Below are 18,981 nucleotides of genomic sequence, written 5' to 3' on the forward strand. Positions count from 1 at the left end.
TAAATCTAAACTGACATAAGAATAAACACAAAAGGGATCAGACGATAGGGTCATATGATGGTGCAGTTGTTTACACTTCTGTCTCACAGCTTTAGGAGACCAAGTTCAAACCTCAGACTTGGTCACAATCTGTGTGAAGTTTTCATGTTTTTCCCATGGCTGTGGTTTTTTTCCCAGGGTGCTCTGTTTTTTTCCCAAACACTCCAAAGACACAGCAGAGTAATTAGCCAGGCATGACTGAGTATCAGTATGTCCTGAGATGGACAGTCCAGGGTTGATTTTTATTTTCATGCAGTGACACCAAAATAGTTTTTTGCCCTTTGGAATCCTGGGTGAGATACAGAGGGCTGAAGAAACTGGTGGATTGGTTTTTTGTTTTATTAGTTCCTAGTGCATAAGTGCTTGATATTTGTTTTTTTTTTTTTACATTGGCTAACTTATTTATTCATTTAAAATTACTTACAGGATGATATTACTTCTTGTTCATTTTTAACATATTTAGTGTTATTATGCACAAATGAAAAACAATTTGGTTTTTTTTGAGTGATTCTTAGGTAAAAGTAATAAAAAATCAAGTTGCTCCTTTTGACTGCCATGTAGTAATGGTTTATCAAATTAGAACAATTACCGGTATATTGATTTTTTTAAACGGCATGCCATTTAATAACTTTTTTCATAGTGATAATAATTAAGTCACAGTTATATCTACAGAATTTATCATGGCCCTTCCCTAAATCATATGCTTTTCTTCCACCTTGGTTTTCCATGGGTGCCACCATACTTCACCGTGCTGCTGCACGGCACAAAGAGACTGAGCTGAAATCATGGCCAGCTTGCTCTATGTGTGGAGTCTGCACTCATTTTTCGGTGAGCAGTGCTCTCTTTGTTTTCCTAAGTTAGGCAGTTTAGATTAACTAGCAAACTGATCTGAACTGATGATCAGTGAGTGAGTGAGTGAGTGCTTCTCTCAGGTATTACAATGAAGGTTCTGGCCTGCTGCAATTCAGAAATTGGATTAAATACTGTAAGTCGCTAGCGGTCGCTGTTCCCCCTTTAAACCCAACAGACAGACGCTCTGGACACATGTTAAAAGCAACAAGAAGATCTTTTAATTCCTTTCTTTCGGTAATAGTGCCCTCTAGCACCTCTGCCACAATAAACAGGCAATACAATAATAATAATCACAATAATTAAACTCTGTCATACTCGTCTCAACTCCGGCTCGCCTTCTGGGCTCACAGCAGTTCTTCATATAGTGCTTCTGTCCTTCCTTCCCCATGACTTGCTAACACTTCCAGGTGATTTTTTCTTCAGTCCGGAAGTACTTCAGAGCGTCCTTCCTTGTGACTTCCAGGCTATGGATGAGGCATGGCTCCTGGCTTTTCACAGCTCCTCCTGGCAGCACCCACGGTACCCAACAGGGCTGAGAAACAGAACTCCAAGTTCCAGGATGTCCTGTGGGAATCCAGGGTACTGCTACATTCCAGGGGAGCTGCCATCTAACGTTTTGGGGGAGGCAGTGTCCAAAAGTAGCTAACACCCCACCCCCAATCCTTCCATCCCCAGGACATCCTGGCCGGGTTGAATTACATAGCAGATATTGGTCCTCATTTTACTTAAAGATAGGAAATAACAATGAGAATGCAAATTGCATTTCCCTAATCTTACTTTATGTAATTATACCTTAAATAACTGCGGTGGGCTGGCACCCTCCTGCCTGGCAATTTGTTCTTGCTTTGCACCCTGTGCTAGCTGGGATTGGCTCCAGCAGACCCCCGTGACCCTGTGTTAGGAAATGACTGACTGACTGACTGACTACCTTAAATAAATTGTGCTTCAATATTAGTCAGGTACATTGTATGCAGCAACTTTTGAATGTTCTTCATAAATAAAAGCTCAAATCTTCTATAATGTTAATGAGGGTGCGGATGTCATGATGCTGTTTACTGAAAAGCATTTCATTTGATTTATTATTTTTACTTTTACTGGTGCAACATACAGACCCTCAGTTGCATGCATTTTTCCATCTTTGTTGTTCATGCATTTTCTATTCTGCACTTGATGTCCCACAGATGCTGCTGCTTTTTTTCTTCTTCATCTCCTTCTTCCTCCTATCACTGGTGTTCTTCGTCACATCATTGGCCTCTGCAGTTTGCATGACTCTCAGAAGATGTTCATAGTGTTCTTTTTTACACCATCTCACTTTTGTTTGCCTTTCACTTTGCCATAAGAAACCAATGAGTGCTGGTCACTTTGCCGAGTTTGCTGCTACCTCCACTTTTTTTTCATTACCAGGACGCATCTGGTCACATGCTTTCGATGATGGTTTTAGCCCAATAGTCTAAGTGTCCCGTACTTAACACTCACCAGTCTAGCTCCAATAGTCAAACATGGATTGTCAGTAAAATGCATTTCTCCATCTTTGTTGTTCTTCCATTCTGTACAATGTCATTTTACCATGTAAGATGCATCAATGGCATCAGCCCATGGGTGTATATAAATGCAAAAAACAGTGATATTGTTATTTGGCAGCCATTTTGGGAGTCGTATGAAGTCTATGGTTCTAAGTTTACTCTGAGAAAAAAGCATTTACAGTTACTTAGATTTGAATCAACTTCTATGACATGTGCTGTCATTTGGTTTTAGAGAAAAGAATTTTATATGACCCATGCATGTTCACCTATAGTGGATATAAAAAGTCTACACAAAGTTATCAAAGTTATCTTTTTTGAAGCAAAGGCTGAAATCAAGAAAATTTTGTTATACCCTTTTCTCATCTTTATTGTAACTAACAACACTGGATTATATTTAAAAAATCTTAAAATATTTTATAAAAATATATAAAAATCTTTCACTATTCACTACTGAAAAAATCATTATGGATCATTGCTTCAAGACATGACATATGATATCTAAAACTGTGACTGCATGTTTGTGCATGTCCTGCAATGGACTGCCTTGCACCCGTAGTGATAGCTTCATTATAAAAACAAGAAGAATTTATCAATTTTTCACTTTAAGTGCTGTAGTTCATCTTAGGTCAATAGACCGCCAAGTGGTTGTATTTTTACTTTAATATGTATTGTGATCTGATTAGCCCTGTAAAGCTCCTTTTAGTGCACTCTTAATGCTACACAAATAAACACTGATTGATCCACTGACAAAAACACAAAGTGGAAATTAATAAAGCTATACACCATATCATAGCATCATACATTCTGAACAGACTAGGAAGTTGCATAATAGCTGACTATTGTTTTATTTTATTTTTAAAATGTTTCCAATATATAAAATATCTTTTAAAATATCAATTGTACTTTTGTTCTTCTTCTAGTCACATTCTTACCTGAGTGCAATATTTTGATCTGGTGACAACATTTAGCAATTTGACAACAGGCTGGGATTGTGACAATACTGGTGTTACAACATGAATAACAGCTGTGAACTCTTGGTGGGGACTTTTACCTGAAATATCATTAAGAAAAACAAAAGAATAAAAAAAAAAAACAATAAATATTTTTTCAGTTCTGCTGGCTAAATGTACATCACATTTTGATAATACATCTTCATTAAGAAAACTAATGTATCTCAATCCCCTAAGTAACTGTTTCGAATGCTGTTTTTATTACACTAATAATGTTACAAACTTCTTTAGTACTAGTAGACTCAGCACTAGTAGACTTTTTTTGTCACTGATATATTACTTACATGTAACAGACATATACAGAATTCCCTGATAGCATTTTGTGTCATTTTGCAACCATAACAGAAAAGCATTATTGGATTTAAAGTCATGCCATATTCTAAGAGGCAATTGCGACTGAACTGCTTCAGTTTTGATAACAAGCTCTGGATTAAATAAATGCATTTAAAAAAGATAGCTTTAATCAGCTGCAGTTATTCATGCTAAAACATGAAACTTGTGTTTAATCACATGCTTGATAATTTATGGGGGAGTTCATTTAAGACGGAAACTAGGAAGCACTTCTTTACACAACACATTCAGAGAATCTGAAAAAAACTACAGAGCCATGTTAGTAAAATGCAGAGGCATGTAGCATGCAGTCATGGTAAAAAAGTTTGTTGCTCAACCAATGAGGCTTTGATCTTGGTATGATTGTTGGTGCAAGATTTGGTGATTCTAACATTACAGAAACATCTGCTGTTCTGGGATTTTTCATAATATAACCTCTAACATTTACAAAGAATGACCACGAATAAAAAATACACCCAGTCCTTGGAAGTTATCTGTGCAAAAAACCCTTGACAAGGTGAGACATCAGAGAAGAATGGCCAGACTTGTATAAGCCAACAGAATGAAACCAGATACTCAAATAAGACTTATGATGTTGACATAGGGAAGGGTATCACTGCACAATATATTGGACCTTGAGGCGGATGGGCTACTCAAACAGAAGACTAAATCAGGTTCCACTCTTATTAGCTAAGAACAGGATGATGCAAATGCAAATCAATAAATAGCCACTTCCATTCAGTATTTATTTTTAAAGACAATGACAAAAGCATGTGGAAAAAAGACACATTTCAGTGAATGCAAAGTGGAGGCAAGGATAAACGTACTATTTGTTGGCTTAAGCAGTGGCATAAGCAACAAAAGGAAATTGATGGAGTAATACAGTGAAGCAGAGACACTCAAAAGTTCAAGTTCAGAAAGTTGCATAGTGCTTGAAATAAAAAAAGAAGTAGTCAGATATCAAAGTCGATGTGAAAAGGCGAGTCACATCCCATCGTCTGTTTATTCAGTTTTAGGCAATATTACAAAAGCTGATCCCCATGCCAAGTACGTGACTCCAGGTGATGATGGTGCTGCTGTGCCCAGATGCGGACACACCTCTGCTTCAGAAACCATTGGGTGACCATCTGCCTGTGTGTTGACAAATGCTGTTCTGGAGTCACAAAATGCAATAATGGATGCCGTAAGAGATGTGGCCAATGAACTAAGGAATATAAGGGGTGCACTATGTGATACTGACCAAAAATTAAATGAATTGGTTAAAAAATAAATGCTGCATCTGATTACCTGTTTTTACATTCTAATTACAATCAAACAAAGCTGTAACAGTATCTGATTTGGCTGATCATTTGGTGGGTGAGTCAGGTTCATCATACTTCATCTCTTCAGGTGCAGGAAAGCCACAATTGTGTGCCACATTATGCAACACAGTACATACTTGCACAACGTGACACACTTTCTGTGCACTACAGAGCAGCATATTAATAGAGTGGAAATGCTTTCTATTCACATAAGCAAATTCATTCTCTGAAGGTGCTTTTATAGTGTAGCTTCGTCACCAAGCACCACAATGGATAGATTCTCTGCTCTTTACATGGCTCTTTGAGGTGACTCTAATCCTTAAAAGGACTTCTTGAGTTTTGCAGCACTAGTTGGAAAATGTACCTGCGATTGTTCGGAGTTCCCATTTTTATAGGTTCTCCTGCTATAAATGATGTAATGGCAACTCATTCTTTTGGTGATTTATCCCTGGCTGATATAAACCCAGCCACAGGGGATGCACAAACCAGTGTGTTTCTTCGTGCCAGTCCCAAGCCCGGGTAAATGGGGAGGGTTACGTGAGGAAGGACATCTGGTGTAAAATTTTGCCATATCAATATGCAGACAACAATACAAATTTCCATACCGGATCAGTTGAACCCCGGGTTAACAACGACCGCAACCAGTACTGTTAGCCAACAAGGTGCTGGCGGAAATTGGGCTACTGTTGGCCGAAGAAGAAGAAGGAGAAGAAAAGGAGGGGGGAGACGTGTCCAGAGGCAGGAGGAAAGGAGGAAAGTAAAGAGAGTGGAACTGAGGGTAGGAACTTTGAATGTTGGCAGTATGACTGGTAAGGGGAGAGAGTTAGCAGATATGATGGAGAGAAGGAAGGCTGGTATATTGTGTGTGCAAGAGACTAAATGGAAGGGGAGTAAGGCCAGGTGGATTGGAGGTGGATTCAAATTGTTCAATCATGGTGTGGATGGGAGGAGAAATGGGGTAGGAGTTATTCTGAAGGAACATTATGTCAAGAGTGTTTTGGAGGTGAAAAGAGTGTCAGACACAGAGTAATGATCATGATGCTGGAAACTGGAGGTGTGATGATGAATGTTGTTAGTGCATATGCACCGCAATTGGGTGTGCAATGGGTGAGAAAGAAGATTTTTGGAGTGAGTTGGATGAAGTGATGAACAGTGTACCCAAGGGACAGAAAGAGGTGATTGCAGTGGATTTCAATGGGCATGCTGGTGAAGGGAACAGTGGAGACGAGGAGATGATGGGTGGGTATGGTGTCAAGGAGAGGAATGAAGAAGGTCAGAGGATAGTGAATTTTGCCAAATGGATGGACATGGCTGTGGTGAATACGTATTTTAAGAAGAGGTAGTATCATATGGTTAGTACAAGAGTGAAGGAAGATGCACACAGGTAGATTACATCCTATGCAGAAGAGTTGATCTGAAGGAGATTGAAGACTGCAAAGTGGTGGCAGGGGAAAGTGTAGTTAAGCAGCATAGGATGGTGGTCTGTAGGATGACATTGGGGATCAAGAAGAGGAATAGAGTGAGGACAGAGCCAAGGATCAAATGGTGGAAGTTGAAAAAGGAAGACAGCAAGGCTGAGTTTAGGGAGGAGGCAAGACAGGCACTAGGTGGTGGTGAAGAGTTACCAGACATCAGGGAAACTACAACAGATATAGTAAGGGTAACAGCAAGAAGGGTGCTTGGCGTGACATCTAGAAAGAGGAAGAAGGAAAAGGAAACCTGGTGGTGGAATGAGGAGATACAGGAAAGTATACAGAGGAAGAGGATGGCAAAGAAGAAGTGGTATTGTCAGAGAGATGCAGAAAATAGAAGGCTAAAGAAAGGCGTATGATGAGTTGTATGAGAGATTGGACACTAAGGAGGGAGAAAAGGACCTGTACCAATTTGCTAGACAGAAGGACCAAGCTGGGAAAGATGTGCAGCAGGTTAGGCTGATAAAGGATAAAAATGGAAATGTACTCACAAACGAGGAGTGTGTTGAGCAGATGGAAAGAGTACTTTGAGAGGCTGATGAATGAAGAGAACGAGAGAGAGAGAAGAGGTTGAATGATGTGGAGATAGTGAATCAGGAAGTGCAATTGATTAGCAAGGAGGAAGTAAGGACAGCTATGAAGAGGATGAAAAACGGAAAGGCCCTTGGTCCAGATGACTTACTTATGGAAGCATAGAGGTGTTTAGGAGAGATGGCAGTGGAGTTTTAACCAGATTGTTTAATGGAATCTTGGAAAGTGAGAGGATGCCTGAGGAGTAGAGAAGAAGTGTACTGGTGCCGATATTTAAGAATAGGGGGGATGTGCATGACTGCAGGAACTACAGGGGGATACAATTGATGAACCACAGCATGAAGTTATGGGAAAGAATAGTGGAAGCTAGGTTAAAAAGTGAGGTGATGATTAGTGAGCAGCAGTATGGTTTCATCCCAAGAAAAAGCACCACAGATGCAATGTTTGCTCTGAGGATGTAGATGGAGAAGTTTAGAGAAGGCCAGAAGGAGTTGCATTGCGTCTTTGTGGACCTGGAGAAAGCATATGACAGGGTGCCTCGAGAGGAGCTGTGGTATAGTATGAGGACGTTGGGAGTGGCAGAGAAGTACGTAAGAGTTGTACAGGATATGTACGAGGGAAGTGTGACAGTGGTGAGGTCTGCGGTAGGAGTGACAGATGCATTCAACGTGGAGGTGGGATTACATCAGGGATTGGCTTTGAGCCCTTTTTTATTTGTAGTGGTGATGGACAGGTTGATAGACGAGATTAAACAGGAGTCTCCATGGACTATGATGTTTGATGTATGATGACGTGATCTGTAGCGATAGTAGGGAGCAGGTTGAGGAGACCCTGGAGAGTTGGAGATATGCTCTAGAGAGGAGAGGAATGGAGGTCAGTAGGAACAAGACAGAATACATGTGTGTAAATGAGAGTGAGGTCATTGGAATTGTGAGGATGCAGGGAGTAGAGTTGTCGAAGGTGGATGACTTTAAATACTTGGGCTCAACAGTACAGAGTAATGGGGATTGTGGAAGAGAGGTGAAAAAGTGAGTGCAGGCAGGGTGGAATGGCTGGAGAAGAGTGTCAGGAGTAATTTGTGACAGACGTTTATCAGCAAGAGTGAAAGGGAAGGTCTACAGGACGGTAGTTAGACCAGCTATGTTATATGGGTTGGAGACAGTGGCACTGACCAGAAAGCAGGAGACAGAGCTGGAGGTGGAAGAGTTAAAGATGCTAAGATTTGCACTGGGTGTGATAAGGATGGATAGGATTAGAAATGAGTACATTAGAGGGTCAGCTCAAGTAGGAAGGTTGGGAGACAAAGTCAGAGAGGCAAGATTGCGTTGGTTTGGACATGTGCAGAGGAGAGATGCTGGGTATATTGAGAGAAGGATGCTAAGGATAGAGCTGCCAGGGAAGAGGAAAAGAGGAAGGTCTAAGCGATGTGGTGAGAGAGGACATGCAGGTGATGGGTGTAACAGAACAAGATGCAGAGGACAGAAAGATATGGAAGAAGATGATCCGCTGTGGCAACCCCTAATGGAAGAAGCCGAAAGAAGAAGATCCCTGGCTGATGTAACTTGTCCAACACTTGCAATAGCAATGAGTGTGCAGTTGACTACTCTGATTATGTTTTGAAAACTGGACGTTGCTGGGAATTGCTCTTTCATGTTTGCCAGTTCAACTTCAGTGTAAGGAAATCTTATATATCTGGATGACAAGCAGATAATATGATCCCATACAGCTTGTATGGCAGAACTCAGTGATGATTGTGAAATACGATTGGTCAGCAAGTTCATGTTGAAAAGCTCTTGTTGCTAAAAACATGAGAGTGGACAGAACTTGCAAAGGAACGGGTAGAGCACAATTCCTCAAAGTTTGCCTTTGTAAAGCTGGTTCCAGTTCCACACACAGCTCTAAGAGGACAGTTCTTAGAAATCATCATCTCTTAATACACACTCTCTTCTAATTCTTCCATTTGCGATATCTTCTTACAATGCTAAAACAGCTATGGTAGTTAGTATAGTTTGGCCATTCTGTGTAATTATATTGTTACAGAATGATTACAATCAAATGAATTAAATTTGAAAATGATTTCCAGTTCATTTTAGTGTACTTGATAAATCCCACATCATTGATGCAAATCTAAAAAATGAAAGGTAGACCACACAGAAACAGTAGCACTGCTTTGACACTGGGTGCCACCCGTTTTCAAAATTGAATAGAAACGTGCGTATGCATGGTGTGAGGCTCCCATGAAAATGTGCATGGATTTACATCAAGTTTAGTTTTTATACATTTCAAAGTGTGCTTGGAACATTTTTGCATGTATGCAATGTTTATACATGAAGTCCTTGGTCACCAAACTCTCGTACCTGAGTTGTCCCTCTAATATGCTCATTCCTAATCCTGTTTACCCTTATTACTCCATTCGAAAATTGTTACATCTTCACCTCTGCCACTTCCAGCTCTTCCTCCCTTCTTCTTGTCAGTGCCACCATCTCCAGTCTATACAACATAGCTTTCACTCTTGCAGGTACTCTTCTATCACAAATCACTCCTGCCACTTTTTCTTCACCCAGTCAACCCTGCCTGCACTTTGTTCTTCACCTCTTTGTCACACTCTCTGTTCCTTTGGACTGTTGAACCCAAGTATTTAAATTTGTCTACCTTCACCGGCTCTGCTTCTTGCAGTTGCACCCTTCCACCACCTTCCCTCTCATTTATGCACATGCGCTCCATCTTACTCTTACCGACTCTCACTCCCCTTCTTTCCAGTGTGTACCTTCACTTCTCCACTTTCTTCTCAACCTGCTGTCTACTCTCACTACAGATCAGAATGACATCCGTGAACAACATAATCCATGGAAACTCCTGCCTGACTTCATCTGTCAACCTGTCTCTCACCATTGCAATCAGGAAAGGGCCAAGATCCTTGATGTAATCCCACTCTCCCCTTGAATCCAGCTGTAATTCCTACTGCACCTAGTTACATTGTCCTCACATATATCCTGTACCATCCTCATATATTTTTCTGCTACTCCCAACTTCTACATACTGTACCATAACTCCTCTCTAGCCACCCTGTCATATGCTTTCTCTAAGTCCACAAATACACACAATGCAACAAACACAATGCAGTTCCTTCTGTTCTTCTCTGTACTTCTCCAGTGACACTCTTGAAGCAGACATCTCATCTTCAGTACTCTTTCCTGGCATGAAACCATATTGCTGCTCACAGATGGGTACCTCTCCCCTCAGCCTAGCATCCACCATTCTTTCCCATATCTTTATGGTGTGGCTGATCAAGTTTATACCCCTGTAGTTACTGCAGCTCTGCACATCTCCCTTATTCTTGAAAATTAGTAAAAACACTTCTACACTCCTCAGGCATATTCTCACTTTTTAAGATTTTGTTGAACAATTTAGTTAGAAATTCTACTGCCGTCTACCCTAAACATTTCCACGCATCCACTGGTATATCATCCAGGCAAACTGCTTTTCCAATTTTCATTATCCTTATAGCTTCCCTCACATGAGCCTTGCTGATCCCCAGTACTTTGTGATTTACTATCTCTACTTCATCCAACTTACTCTTTCTGTCTTTTTCTATATTCATACATTCTTCGAAGTACCATTTCCACCTTTTCAACACACTCTCTCAGCTTATCAACAAATTTCCATCTGCATCCTTTATCACTGTGACCTGCAGCAGGCTGGTCCATCTAGCTGGCCAATCAATACAAGTCCTTTTCTCCTTCCTTTGCATCCAGCTTCTCATATAGCTCAACCTTTTCCTTAGACTTCGCCACCTGTCTCTTCACCTTGTGCTGCATCTCTTTATACATCTGTCTGCTTTAGTAATCTCTCTGGTTATACCAATTCTTTTTCGCTAACCTCATCCTCTGTATACTTTTTTTCATGGCACACATTAGATCTTTTACTACAAATGAAGTTAAATGAATCCAATATGCATGATACCACAGCCTGCCTAAACATTGTTCCTGACCATGTGCTTCCCATAGTCCAACTTTTTTCAAAAGGATATTTACTGAAGCATAATGCACAGTGTTACAGAGCACACATTATCACAAGCTGGTTCCATGAACACGAAAGTGACTTGATGGCCAGAACAATTCAATATAGCACCTTTGGAATTAGATGGAGCCTGAGATTTGCATCATGAATGTGTGGTTGAATACAATCTATTGGACCTGAGTGATGCTATTGAGTCAGCAGTGACAAAAATCCATCAGGAATATTTTACAACTTACTGTATATAAATAATGTGGCTGTATGTATTCTTCTAGATATAACTTCATGTGACGTCATACACCACGGTATTCTTATTTACCATCTATAAAACTACCAAAAAATGGTTTTAGTCATTCATATATATATATATATATATATATATATATATATATATATATATATATATATATATATATATATATATATATATATATATATATAGAGAGAGAGAGAGAGAGAGAGAGAGAGAGAGAGAGAGAGAGAGAGAGAGAGAGAGGTTGGGAGCATTCATGTATTAATATACAGCATGCTGCCACACCCATTGTATGACAAACCACCTCAGGAGCCCAAATTAGAACCTGAGTGCAACCGTGCAACAGGTGACACTTTAGCACAACACTAGTTCGAACAGAGTGAGACTTTTTACAGTGGCTGGAAAGTAAATCCTGCCACCAACCCTTAATGTTTCCCTGCAATTTGGAGGACATATTTGTAGGGTTGGACGCAGGTTAATGGCCTTGCTCAAGAGCTTAACGGTGTGGAATCACTCCTGGTATTTATAGGATTTGAACCAGCAATGTTTCTATTGCTAACACAGATCCCTAGCCTCAGATTCACCCGTATATAACAGGAAGAAAAATCTTTGTAGGTTTAAATGACTCTTACTGAGAAAAATACAATATGGTGCATGATGTACAACAAGGAGTAATCTTTGGTCCTTTGCAATTCTCATTATGCATGCTCCCTTTGGAAGCTGGAGGACATGGATACTTCTTACTCTATGAATGAATGACAGTCTACACACTGGATGAAGAGCAATTTTCTTAAATACAACAAGAACAAATAGAAATTCTATTAATTAACTATGACAAAAAATAGGGATCTGATGAGAAAACTTGATCACATAGCTTTACAAATAAACCCACAGGAAAATAATTGATGTGTCATCATTGAATCTGATCTAACCTTCAAATCCCACATTACTCAGGTTAGAATGACAGCATTTTTCTGTTTTTAAAACAAAGCATGAATTTGACCTTTACTGTCACTTCAGCTGAAAAGTAGACTTGACAAGATTACTGTAATGTGCACTTTTAACAGAGTTGCTAAAAAAAGGCATACATAGGTTGCAGCTTGTTTAAAATGTAGCTGTGAGAGAAAAAATGCCATGTACTACTGCTCCAGTGTCACATGTCATTGGCTTACAGAGCAGTATTTCTACGATGGCACCATCAGACCTCCATGATTTCATGGCAGATAGTCATTTAGATAATGCCAATGTAGAATACCCAGGAGCTGATGGGCAGCCACTTATCCCAGGTCAACAAAACTCTGTGTTCTTAAACTTCTGGAGACCATGGTCCTCCAGAGGTTTATTTTCTGCAGTTCTTGTGGATTTCCTCTGTCCATAACTATAGTAAAAATAACAACCGTATAACATCACCATCATTTTCAGGATAAATAGGTAATTGAGTAGCATGGATGAACCATCATAGCACTGCTGCCTGGCAGCAAGGAGACTGGGGATCACATCCCAGATGTGCTCTATACCTTGATTTTGCATGTTCTCCTCATGTCTGGGGGTTTCCTCCTCACAGTCCACAGAAATTCTACAGGATGTGCAGGTTAGATGAAATGCAGATGCTAATTTGGCCAGTGTGTGTTTGCCTTGCAATGGACTGGCGTCATGTCCAGGGATTTTTACTGCACCCAGTGTATACTGGGATATGCTCCACCTTCCTGAAAACCATGCTCTAGATTAGTGTGTTTGGAAAATGGTGGGATGGAAGGATTTTTGTTATTTATTTATTTTTTTTGTCTAATGCTTTTCTACAGGTTTTTCTTATTATTATTTCAGTAGCATATCTTACTAGTACTTCTATCTCTCCCTGCTGATTTAATGTTGTGGGCCAGTAGCCTCCAGTACATTTTAAAGTAATTGCTATTTACATTTTTTGCAAAGCATGAGCTGCATTTGCTGCATGAAATGTGCTATATAGATAGATGTATTATTATTGTTATCAAATTATATTATTGTTATTATATTACTCTTCAAATGAGTGTCTACTTAGAATTCCAAGAGCTAAACTTAAAAGAAGTGGTGAGGCGGCCTTCTGCTGTTATGCACCTAAAATAAGAAATAGTTTGCCAATAGGGATTCTCCAGGCTGATATGGTGGAGCACTTTGAAACACTGCTGAAAACACATTACTTTAACATGGCTTTCTTATAGCTTCATTTTAGTTAAATCCTGATGATCTGTATATTCAATTAATTGTCATTATTATTCATGGTGGCTCCAAAATCCGTACTAACCCCTACTTTCTCTACTGTTTTTTTTCCGGTTTTCTGTGGTATCGATCTGCGCCACCACCAGCTAATCAAAGCACCGTGATGTCCTTACAATGATGGATTAAAGGCCAGAAGTCCACATGACCATCATCATCAAATTCTTCCACGAGAACCCTGACTAAAATGAGGACTGATTGAGGTCATTTATGTTAGGTATAATGCCTAGATGGGGCTGGGTGGTCTCTTGGCCTGGAACCCCTGCAGATTTTTTTTTTCTCCAGTTGCCTGGAGTTTTTTTCTGTCCTCCCTGGCTATCGGATCTTACTTTTATCCTATGTTAATTAATGTTCCCTAATTTTAATAATTTATTTTGTCTTTTTCTCTTTCTTCATCATGTAAAGCACTTTGAGCTACATTGTTTGTATGAAAATGTGTTACATAAATAAATGTTATTGTTGTTGTTGTTATAGGGGAACAGCGTAGTGGCTTAGTTGATTGTTTGGAATAGTTTGTGTTGCCAAGATCAGAATTCAACTTCATCATGAAGTTCTCTTTTCTTGTCTTGACCTATGATTCTCCAAATGGTTCTTCTTCACAGTATCTCCAGTCTTTACTCTCTCCATATGTCCCCTGAATAAGTCTTGTTTCTGCTTCTGCCTGTCATCTGGCCATCCCTCCTCCTGTCAGACATGTCAGGACTGAACAATGCTTCGCCATTCTTGCTCCAAAGGTGCGTAATGATCTCCCTTTGTCTATTCAAATTACACCCAATTTACTCACATTTAGGCGTCTTTTGAAAACGCAACTTTTCATTAAATATTTTGGAATTGCTTAGTGTCTCTTGTGCAGGATAGCTGCTATTGTACTGACAAAGAATTTATGATACTGATGTCTGTCTTTTTGTAATTGTAGGTTTAATCATATAGAAGTAATATCAATCTGTCTTGCTCTTTTTTTTATCTTGTTCACTGTTGCTTACAATGCTTGTACCTTCTAATGTGACTTGCTTTGTAAGATGCCTTGGATAAAAATGTCTGCCAAAAATATAATAGTAATAGCATTGTTGAATCAAAGGCTTGGAGAATTCAGGCTGCTCACGAGTCATAATGGGCCGGGGTCATACCCAGTACTAGATAAGTTTACCAGATAAAGTGGACATTAGGCATTGTGAATAAGGCGCTATATAAGCGCCTGACCTGGAACAGATTCACACTGAGGCACATATAAAAGGGACAGAAATCTTTTATTTTTTCTTCACCTGTGGGGCATGTCTTCCCCTTGAACCCCACAGGCAATACACAGTCCCAAGCACTTTAACACAGTGTGGTGTTATGGGTCCACAGCTCGTGGAGAAAAGGCCATTGATTTTAAATAAATAATCACCGCACCGAGGCGGCCGTGAGGCGTTGTTGTAGCGAGCAGCGGGCAGTCGTCGATGTGGGCGTTTCTCACCGTGTGCACAGGTGAGGAACTGCCCACATTCGTGATTGCTCCCGTGGCTAATGCTGCAGCTGTGATGGCCCCTCACGTTTTTAAAAGAAGCGCAAGTCGGTTGGGGAGAAAAGAAAGAAACGTTCGGAGAGGGAGAATCGATCGGAGAGAAAGGAAAGGAGAGGACGGAGGTTACAGGGAGCGTGGAAGCAAGCGGTGCAGGAGAGAGACGGACACGCGGAGCGTGTGGTGAGCGCGCGATCGAGCGCTCGTGAGCAGCTGCGAGGAAGCTGGGTGTTGGGCCGACACCCAGGTGGTTGTGTAGATGTCGCTCCCGCTGAGTGATCTGGTAGCGGGAGTGACAAGGTGAAAGCGACGGGCCGCAGAGAGGCCATGGAAAAGGCAGCGGAAGTCGGGAGACTTGGTGGTGGGAATCCCCAACGTGAGCGACCTGGCCGTTGTGGGAAACCAAGTTCTCCGGGACTGGGATGAGTGCCATACCGAAGCCAGGGATCGGGAGGTCTCCAGTCTCGTGCGTGTGTTTCAGGAGGGCAGCTGCAGAGAGCGTCTTGCCTGCTGCGATGCCCAAACGGGATTAGCAGGTGAGACGCTAACCGAAGAGCACCAGATTTGTTTGTTGGTTTTAAGACTGCTTCCAAGAGAAGATTTTAACCTCCGATTTTAAAGGAATGTGTTTTTTTTCTATTGAGTTTTAACCTCCACGTGTTCTTTTTATGGATTATTTATTTATTTAATGAATATGAAGAACTGCACTATTTATTTGAACACTGTTTTTGTTTTGTTGACTGCTTTTAATAAAAGCACTATTGCACTTTTGTATACCTTCCCCTTGCTGGAATCATTTGCCTCCATTGACTAGCTCACTCGGTTACATTATCGACGGTGTTGGGTTCGAGTGCTTCCAATAGCAAAGGGAGTGTGGAGCCAGAACCCACATCGTCACACACAGCCCAAACACTCCTCCCCTGTGAGGCACGTCTTTCCCGTGAACCCCACAGGTATAATACAGTCCCAAATCACCTTAATATCCACACAGCAATCCTTCCGCTGGCACCACCACTTCTCTCAGGCAACCTCTTCCTCCCGATTCTGGTCCTGAGTGGTGGTTGCTGGCTTCTTTTATGGCTCTCCCGGAAGTGCTCCTGGTGCTTGCTCACCTGTTCCCAATCGTACTCCTGGGTGGGGCTGAAAATTAGAGCAGCTGGGCTCAACGATCTCTGCCACGCCCCCTGGAGGCCATCCCAGGTCCCCACAGGGTTGTGGAGAACTCCATCTCCCATGAAACCCTGCAGGAAACATGAGACATCATCGTCAACCAGGGAGGCTCCCACCAAGTGTCTCGGGGGAGGTACTGAGGAGTCCATGGCTGCTCCCCCAGAACATAAACAGAAGGGGCGTCCCGGCTGGGCCTGGGACCCGACCATCCATTACATTGTCCCTCTTCCATATGAGTCTCGTGGGACTCAGCGGCCCATCGCGCGAGGGCTGGTCTTCTCCATAATGGGGAGTCAGTGTCCTCAGCACTACAGCTCTGTCCTGTGGAAACAAAAGGAAATGGTCTGGGGGTGTTGCCCCAACGTCCCTGCCACTTGGACGTCCTCATAGGACAACACCGCCAGATGTGGCCACAGCGGCCGCAGTTGTAGCACACTCGACTCCCTTTGGCTCGACCCCTGCGGGAGTGGAAGCAGGCAGGAAACCCCGGCCCTTTCACCCACTCAGTTGAGGAATCCAAGTGTCCCAGTGGAAGGTACTGATGAGTCTCTGGTGGCTCCTCCAGAACGTGAGCAGAAGGGCAGCGTCCACTACATTGCCCCTCTCCTAGATGAGGCTCGTGGGACTCATCGACCTGTCCCGCGAGGGTCAGTCCTCTCCTGCATAGGGAATTGGTGTCCTCTGCTCCACAGCTCCGTCCTGTGGAAATATAATGAACAGACCTGAGGGTGTTGCCCTGACGTCCCTGCCACTCGGATGTCTTCTCTGGACAACACCTCCAGATGTGGCCACAGCGGCCGCAGTTGTAACACCCCAGATTCTCCTCTGCCCGACCCCTGCGGAAGCAGGTAGGTAACTCCCGCCCCTCCTTCCGGTCAGTTGAGGGCTTATGGCAACTTCGCCCCTCTGCAGCATAGCCCATCTGTGCTTTCCCGTCAATGGGCTCATGCTGCGTTCTTTCCAGAGTTCCCAGCTTCTTCTTCCATCTCCTCCTCTTTATCTGAGGTGTATTTTTGGTCCCTCTTTGGGAAAAAGAGGAACCCCTCTCAGTCTGCACCCCTCTAGGTGGCAGTGAGACCGGCACCGGCAGTTGGGGCAAGGTAGTTTGGCAGCTAACATCTGTCAGCTGCCTCTTAGCCCGCTCTCCAGCCATTCCATCTGTCTCCGTTGCAACATCTTGCGTAGGGGGCGGGACGGCCTGGCAAGCCGTATTAATCATGACGGCAGCCGCTGCGCTCAGCCCCCCTCTTTCCTTTATGGCACAGGCATCACTTACCTGTACCACTGTGTCCTGTAGGCTGGAGGATGATGCACCGCGGCTGCTGAGCCATCCAGTAATAGCTTCCAACGACGCGCCAAGCTTCTTGTCCAGACCCTCCATCACCTCCTGCAGGACCTTAAAGACCTGGGCCAGAAACTGCAGAGGTAGGAGGACAGCCTCCATCTCACGTGCAGCCCAGGAGAAGTCAGTTCTAATGGCTGGCGACAGACTCGGACTTACCTCATCTTGCGCTGACTGTGAATCGCAGAGGCCCTGTGCTTTCTTCACAGGCACCTCCAGGACGTCTTCCATAGCGGGGTGGAGGTTCGTTGCCCCCGTCTGGATACCACTGTCAACGGGCAGCCGACACATATCCCCCCACCCCTTACCTGTCACAAGAAGGGGTTCCTGCTCCTCCAACGGGACAACCGTACCAAGGACGTCTTCCGGGCTCTCGTCTCTCGACTGTGGTCCAGAGTCGAACAGGGCCCTCAGGTCAGCGTCGCTCCCCTCAGAGCTTGCCTCACCGTTGCGCCACAGACAGGCATCTGCCAGCCATTGACAGGGATCCGGCTCTTTTGTACCTAGGAGGCAGGCAGATGGAACAAATGCATGCCTCACCCAGGGTGGATCATCTCTGGGTCTGTCGCCGACCTACCTATGGATCCTGTTGCTCTTAACGGCATGGCCGTGTCTGGTCGCCGGCTTTCGAGCCTGCCCAGTCCTCTTTTTCCCCATTTAGTAAGATGTTCCTGCGGGTGTCTTTCCTGCGGCTCCCTGCCGCTCGTGCAGGTGCTTGTCTCGCGCTGCTGTGCTGCCTCGGGAGTGTGCTATGTACTGTGTTGTGTCTGTTCAGCCACGGCTTTGTCGGGTGTGCGCTACTAGTCCTGTTGTGTCACGCACGTGCCTTGCTTCGCTGCATGTAGCAACGTGCTGCTATGCCGGGTCTCCACACAATATTTTTGTACAGATCCCGGTCCAAATGGACAGACCGGAATCCTGCTGGCTACGCCAGTGTGAATAAGGCGCTATATAAGCGCCTGACCCGGCACAGATTCACACTGAGGCACGTATAAAAGGGACAGAAATCTTTTATTTTTCTTCACCTGTGGGGCGATTCTTTCCCTTGAACCCCACAGGCAATACACAGTCCCAAGCACTTTAACACAGCCCAAACACTCTTCCCCTGTGGGGCACATCTTTCCCATGAACCCCACAGATATAATACAATCCCAAATCACTTTAATATCCACACAGCAATCCTTCCGCTGGCACCACCACTTCTCTCAGGTAACCTCGCCCTCTTCCTCTCGATTCTGGTCCTGAGTGGTGGTTGCTAGCTCCTTTTATGGCCTTCCCAGAAGTGCTCCTGGTGCTTACTCACCTATTCCCAATTGCACTCCCGGGTGGGGCCGAAAATTAGAGCAGCTGGGCTCAACGATCTCTGCCACGCCCCCAGCAGCCATCC

At 43.1% G+C, this 18,981-nt stretch overlaps 1 protein-coding gene across 1 annotated transcript in view; it reads right to left on the reverse strand.

Annotated features, from left to right (window-relative positions):
• LOC120526106 (exostosin-1-like) overlaps window positions 1–18,981 on the reverse strand; it is a 366,860-nt gene that overhangs the window by 37,315 nt on the left and 310,564 nt on the right. The window contains exon 7 of the mRNA XM_039749029.1: window positions 3,347–3,465. Within this exon, the coding sequence (XP_039604963.1) occupies window positions 3,347–3,465 (119 nt within the window). The remainder of the gene's footprint in view (window positions 1–3,346; window positions 3,466–18,981) is intronic.

Source organism: Polypterus senegalus, chromosome 3 (assembly GCF_016835505.1).
Source record: "Polypterus senegalus isolate Bchr_013 chromosome 3, ASM1683550v1, whole genome shotgun sequence".
In the NCBI taxonomy this organism is placed as follows: domain Eukaryota; kingdom Metazoa; phylum Chordata; class Cladistia; order Polypteriformes; family Polypteridae; genus Polypterus; species Polypterus senegalus.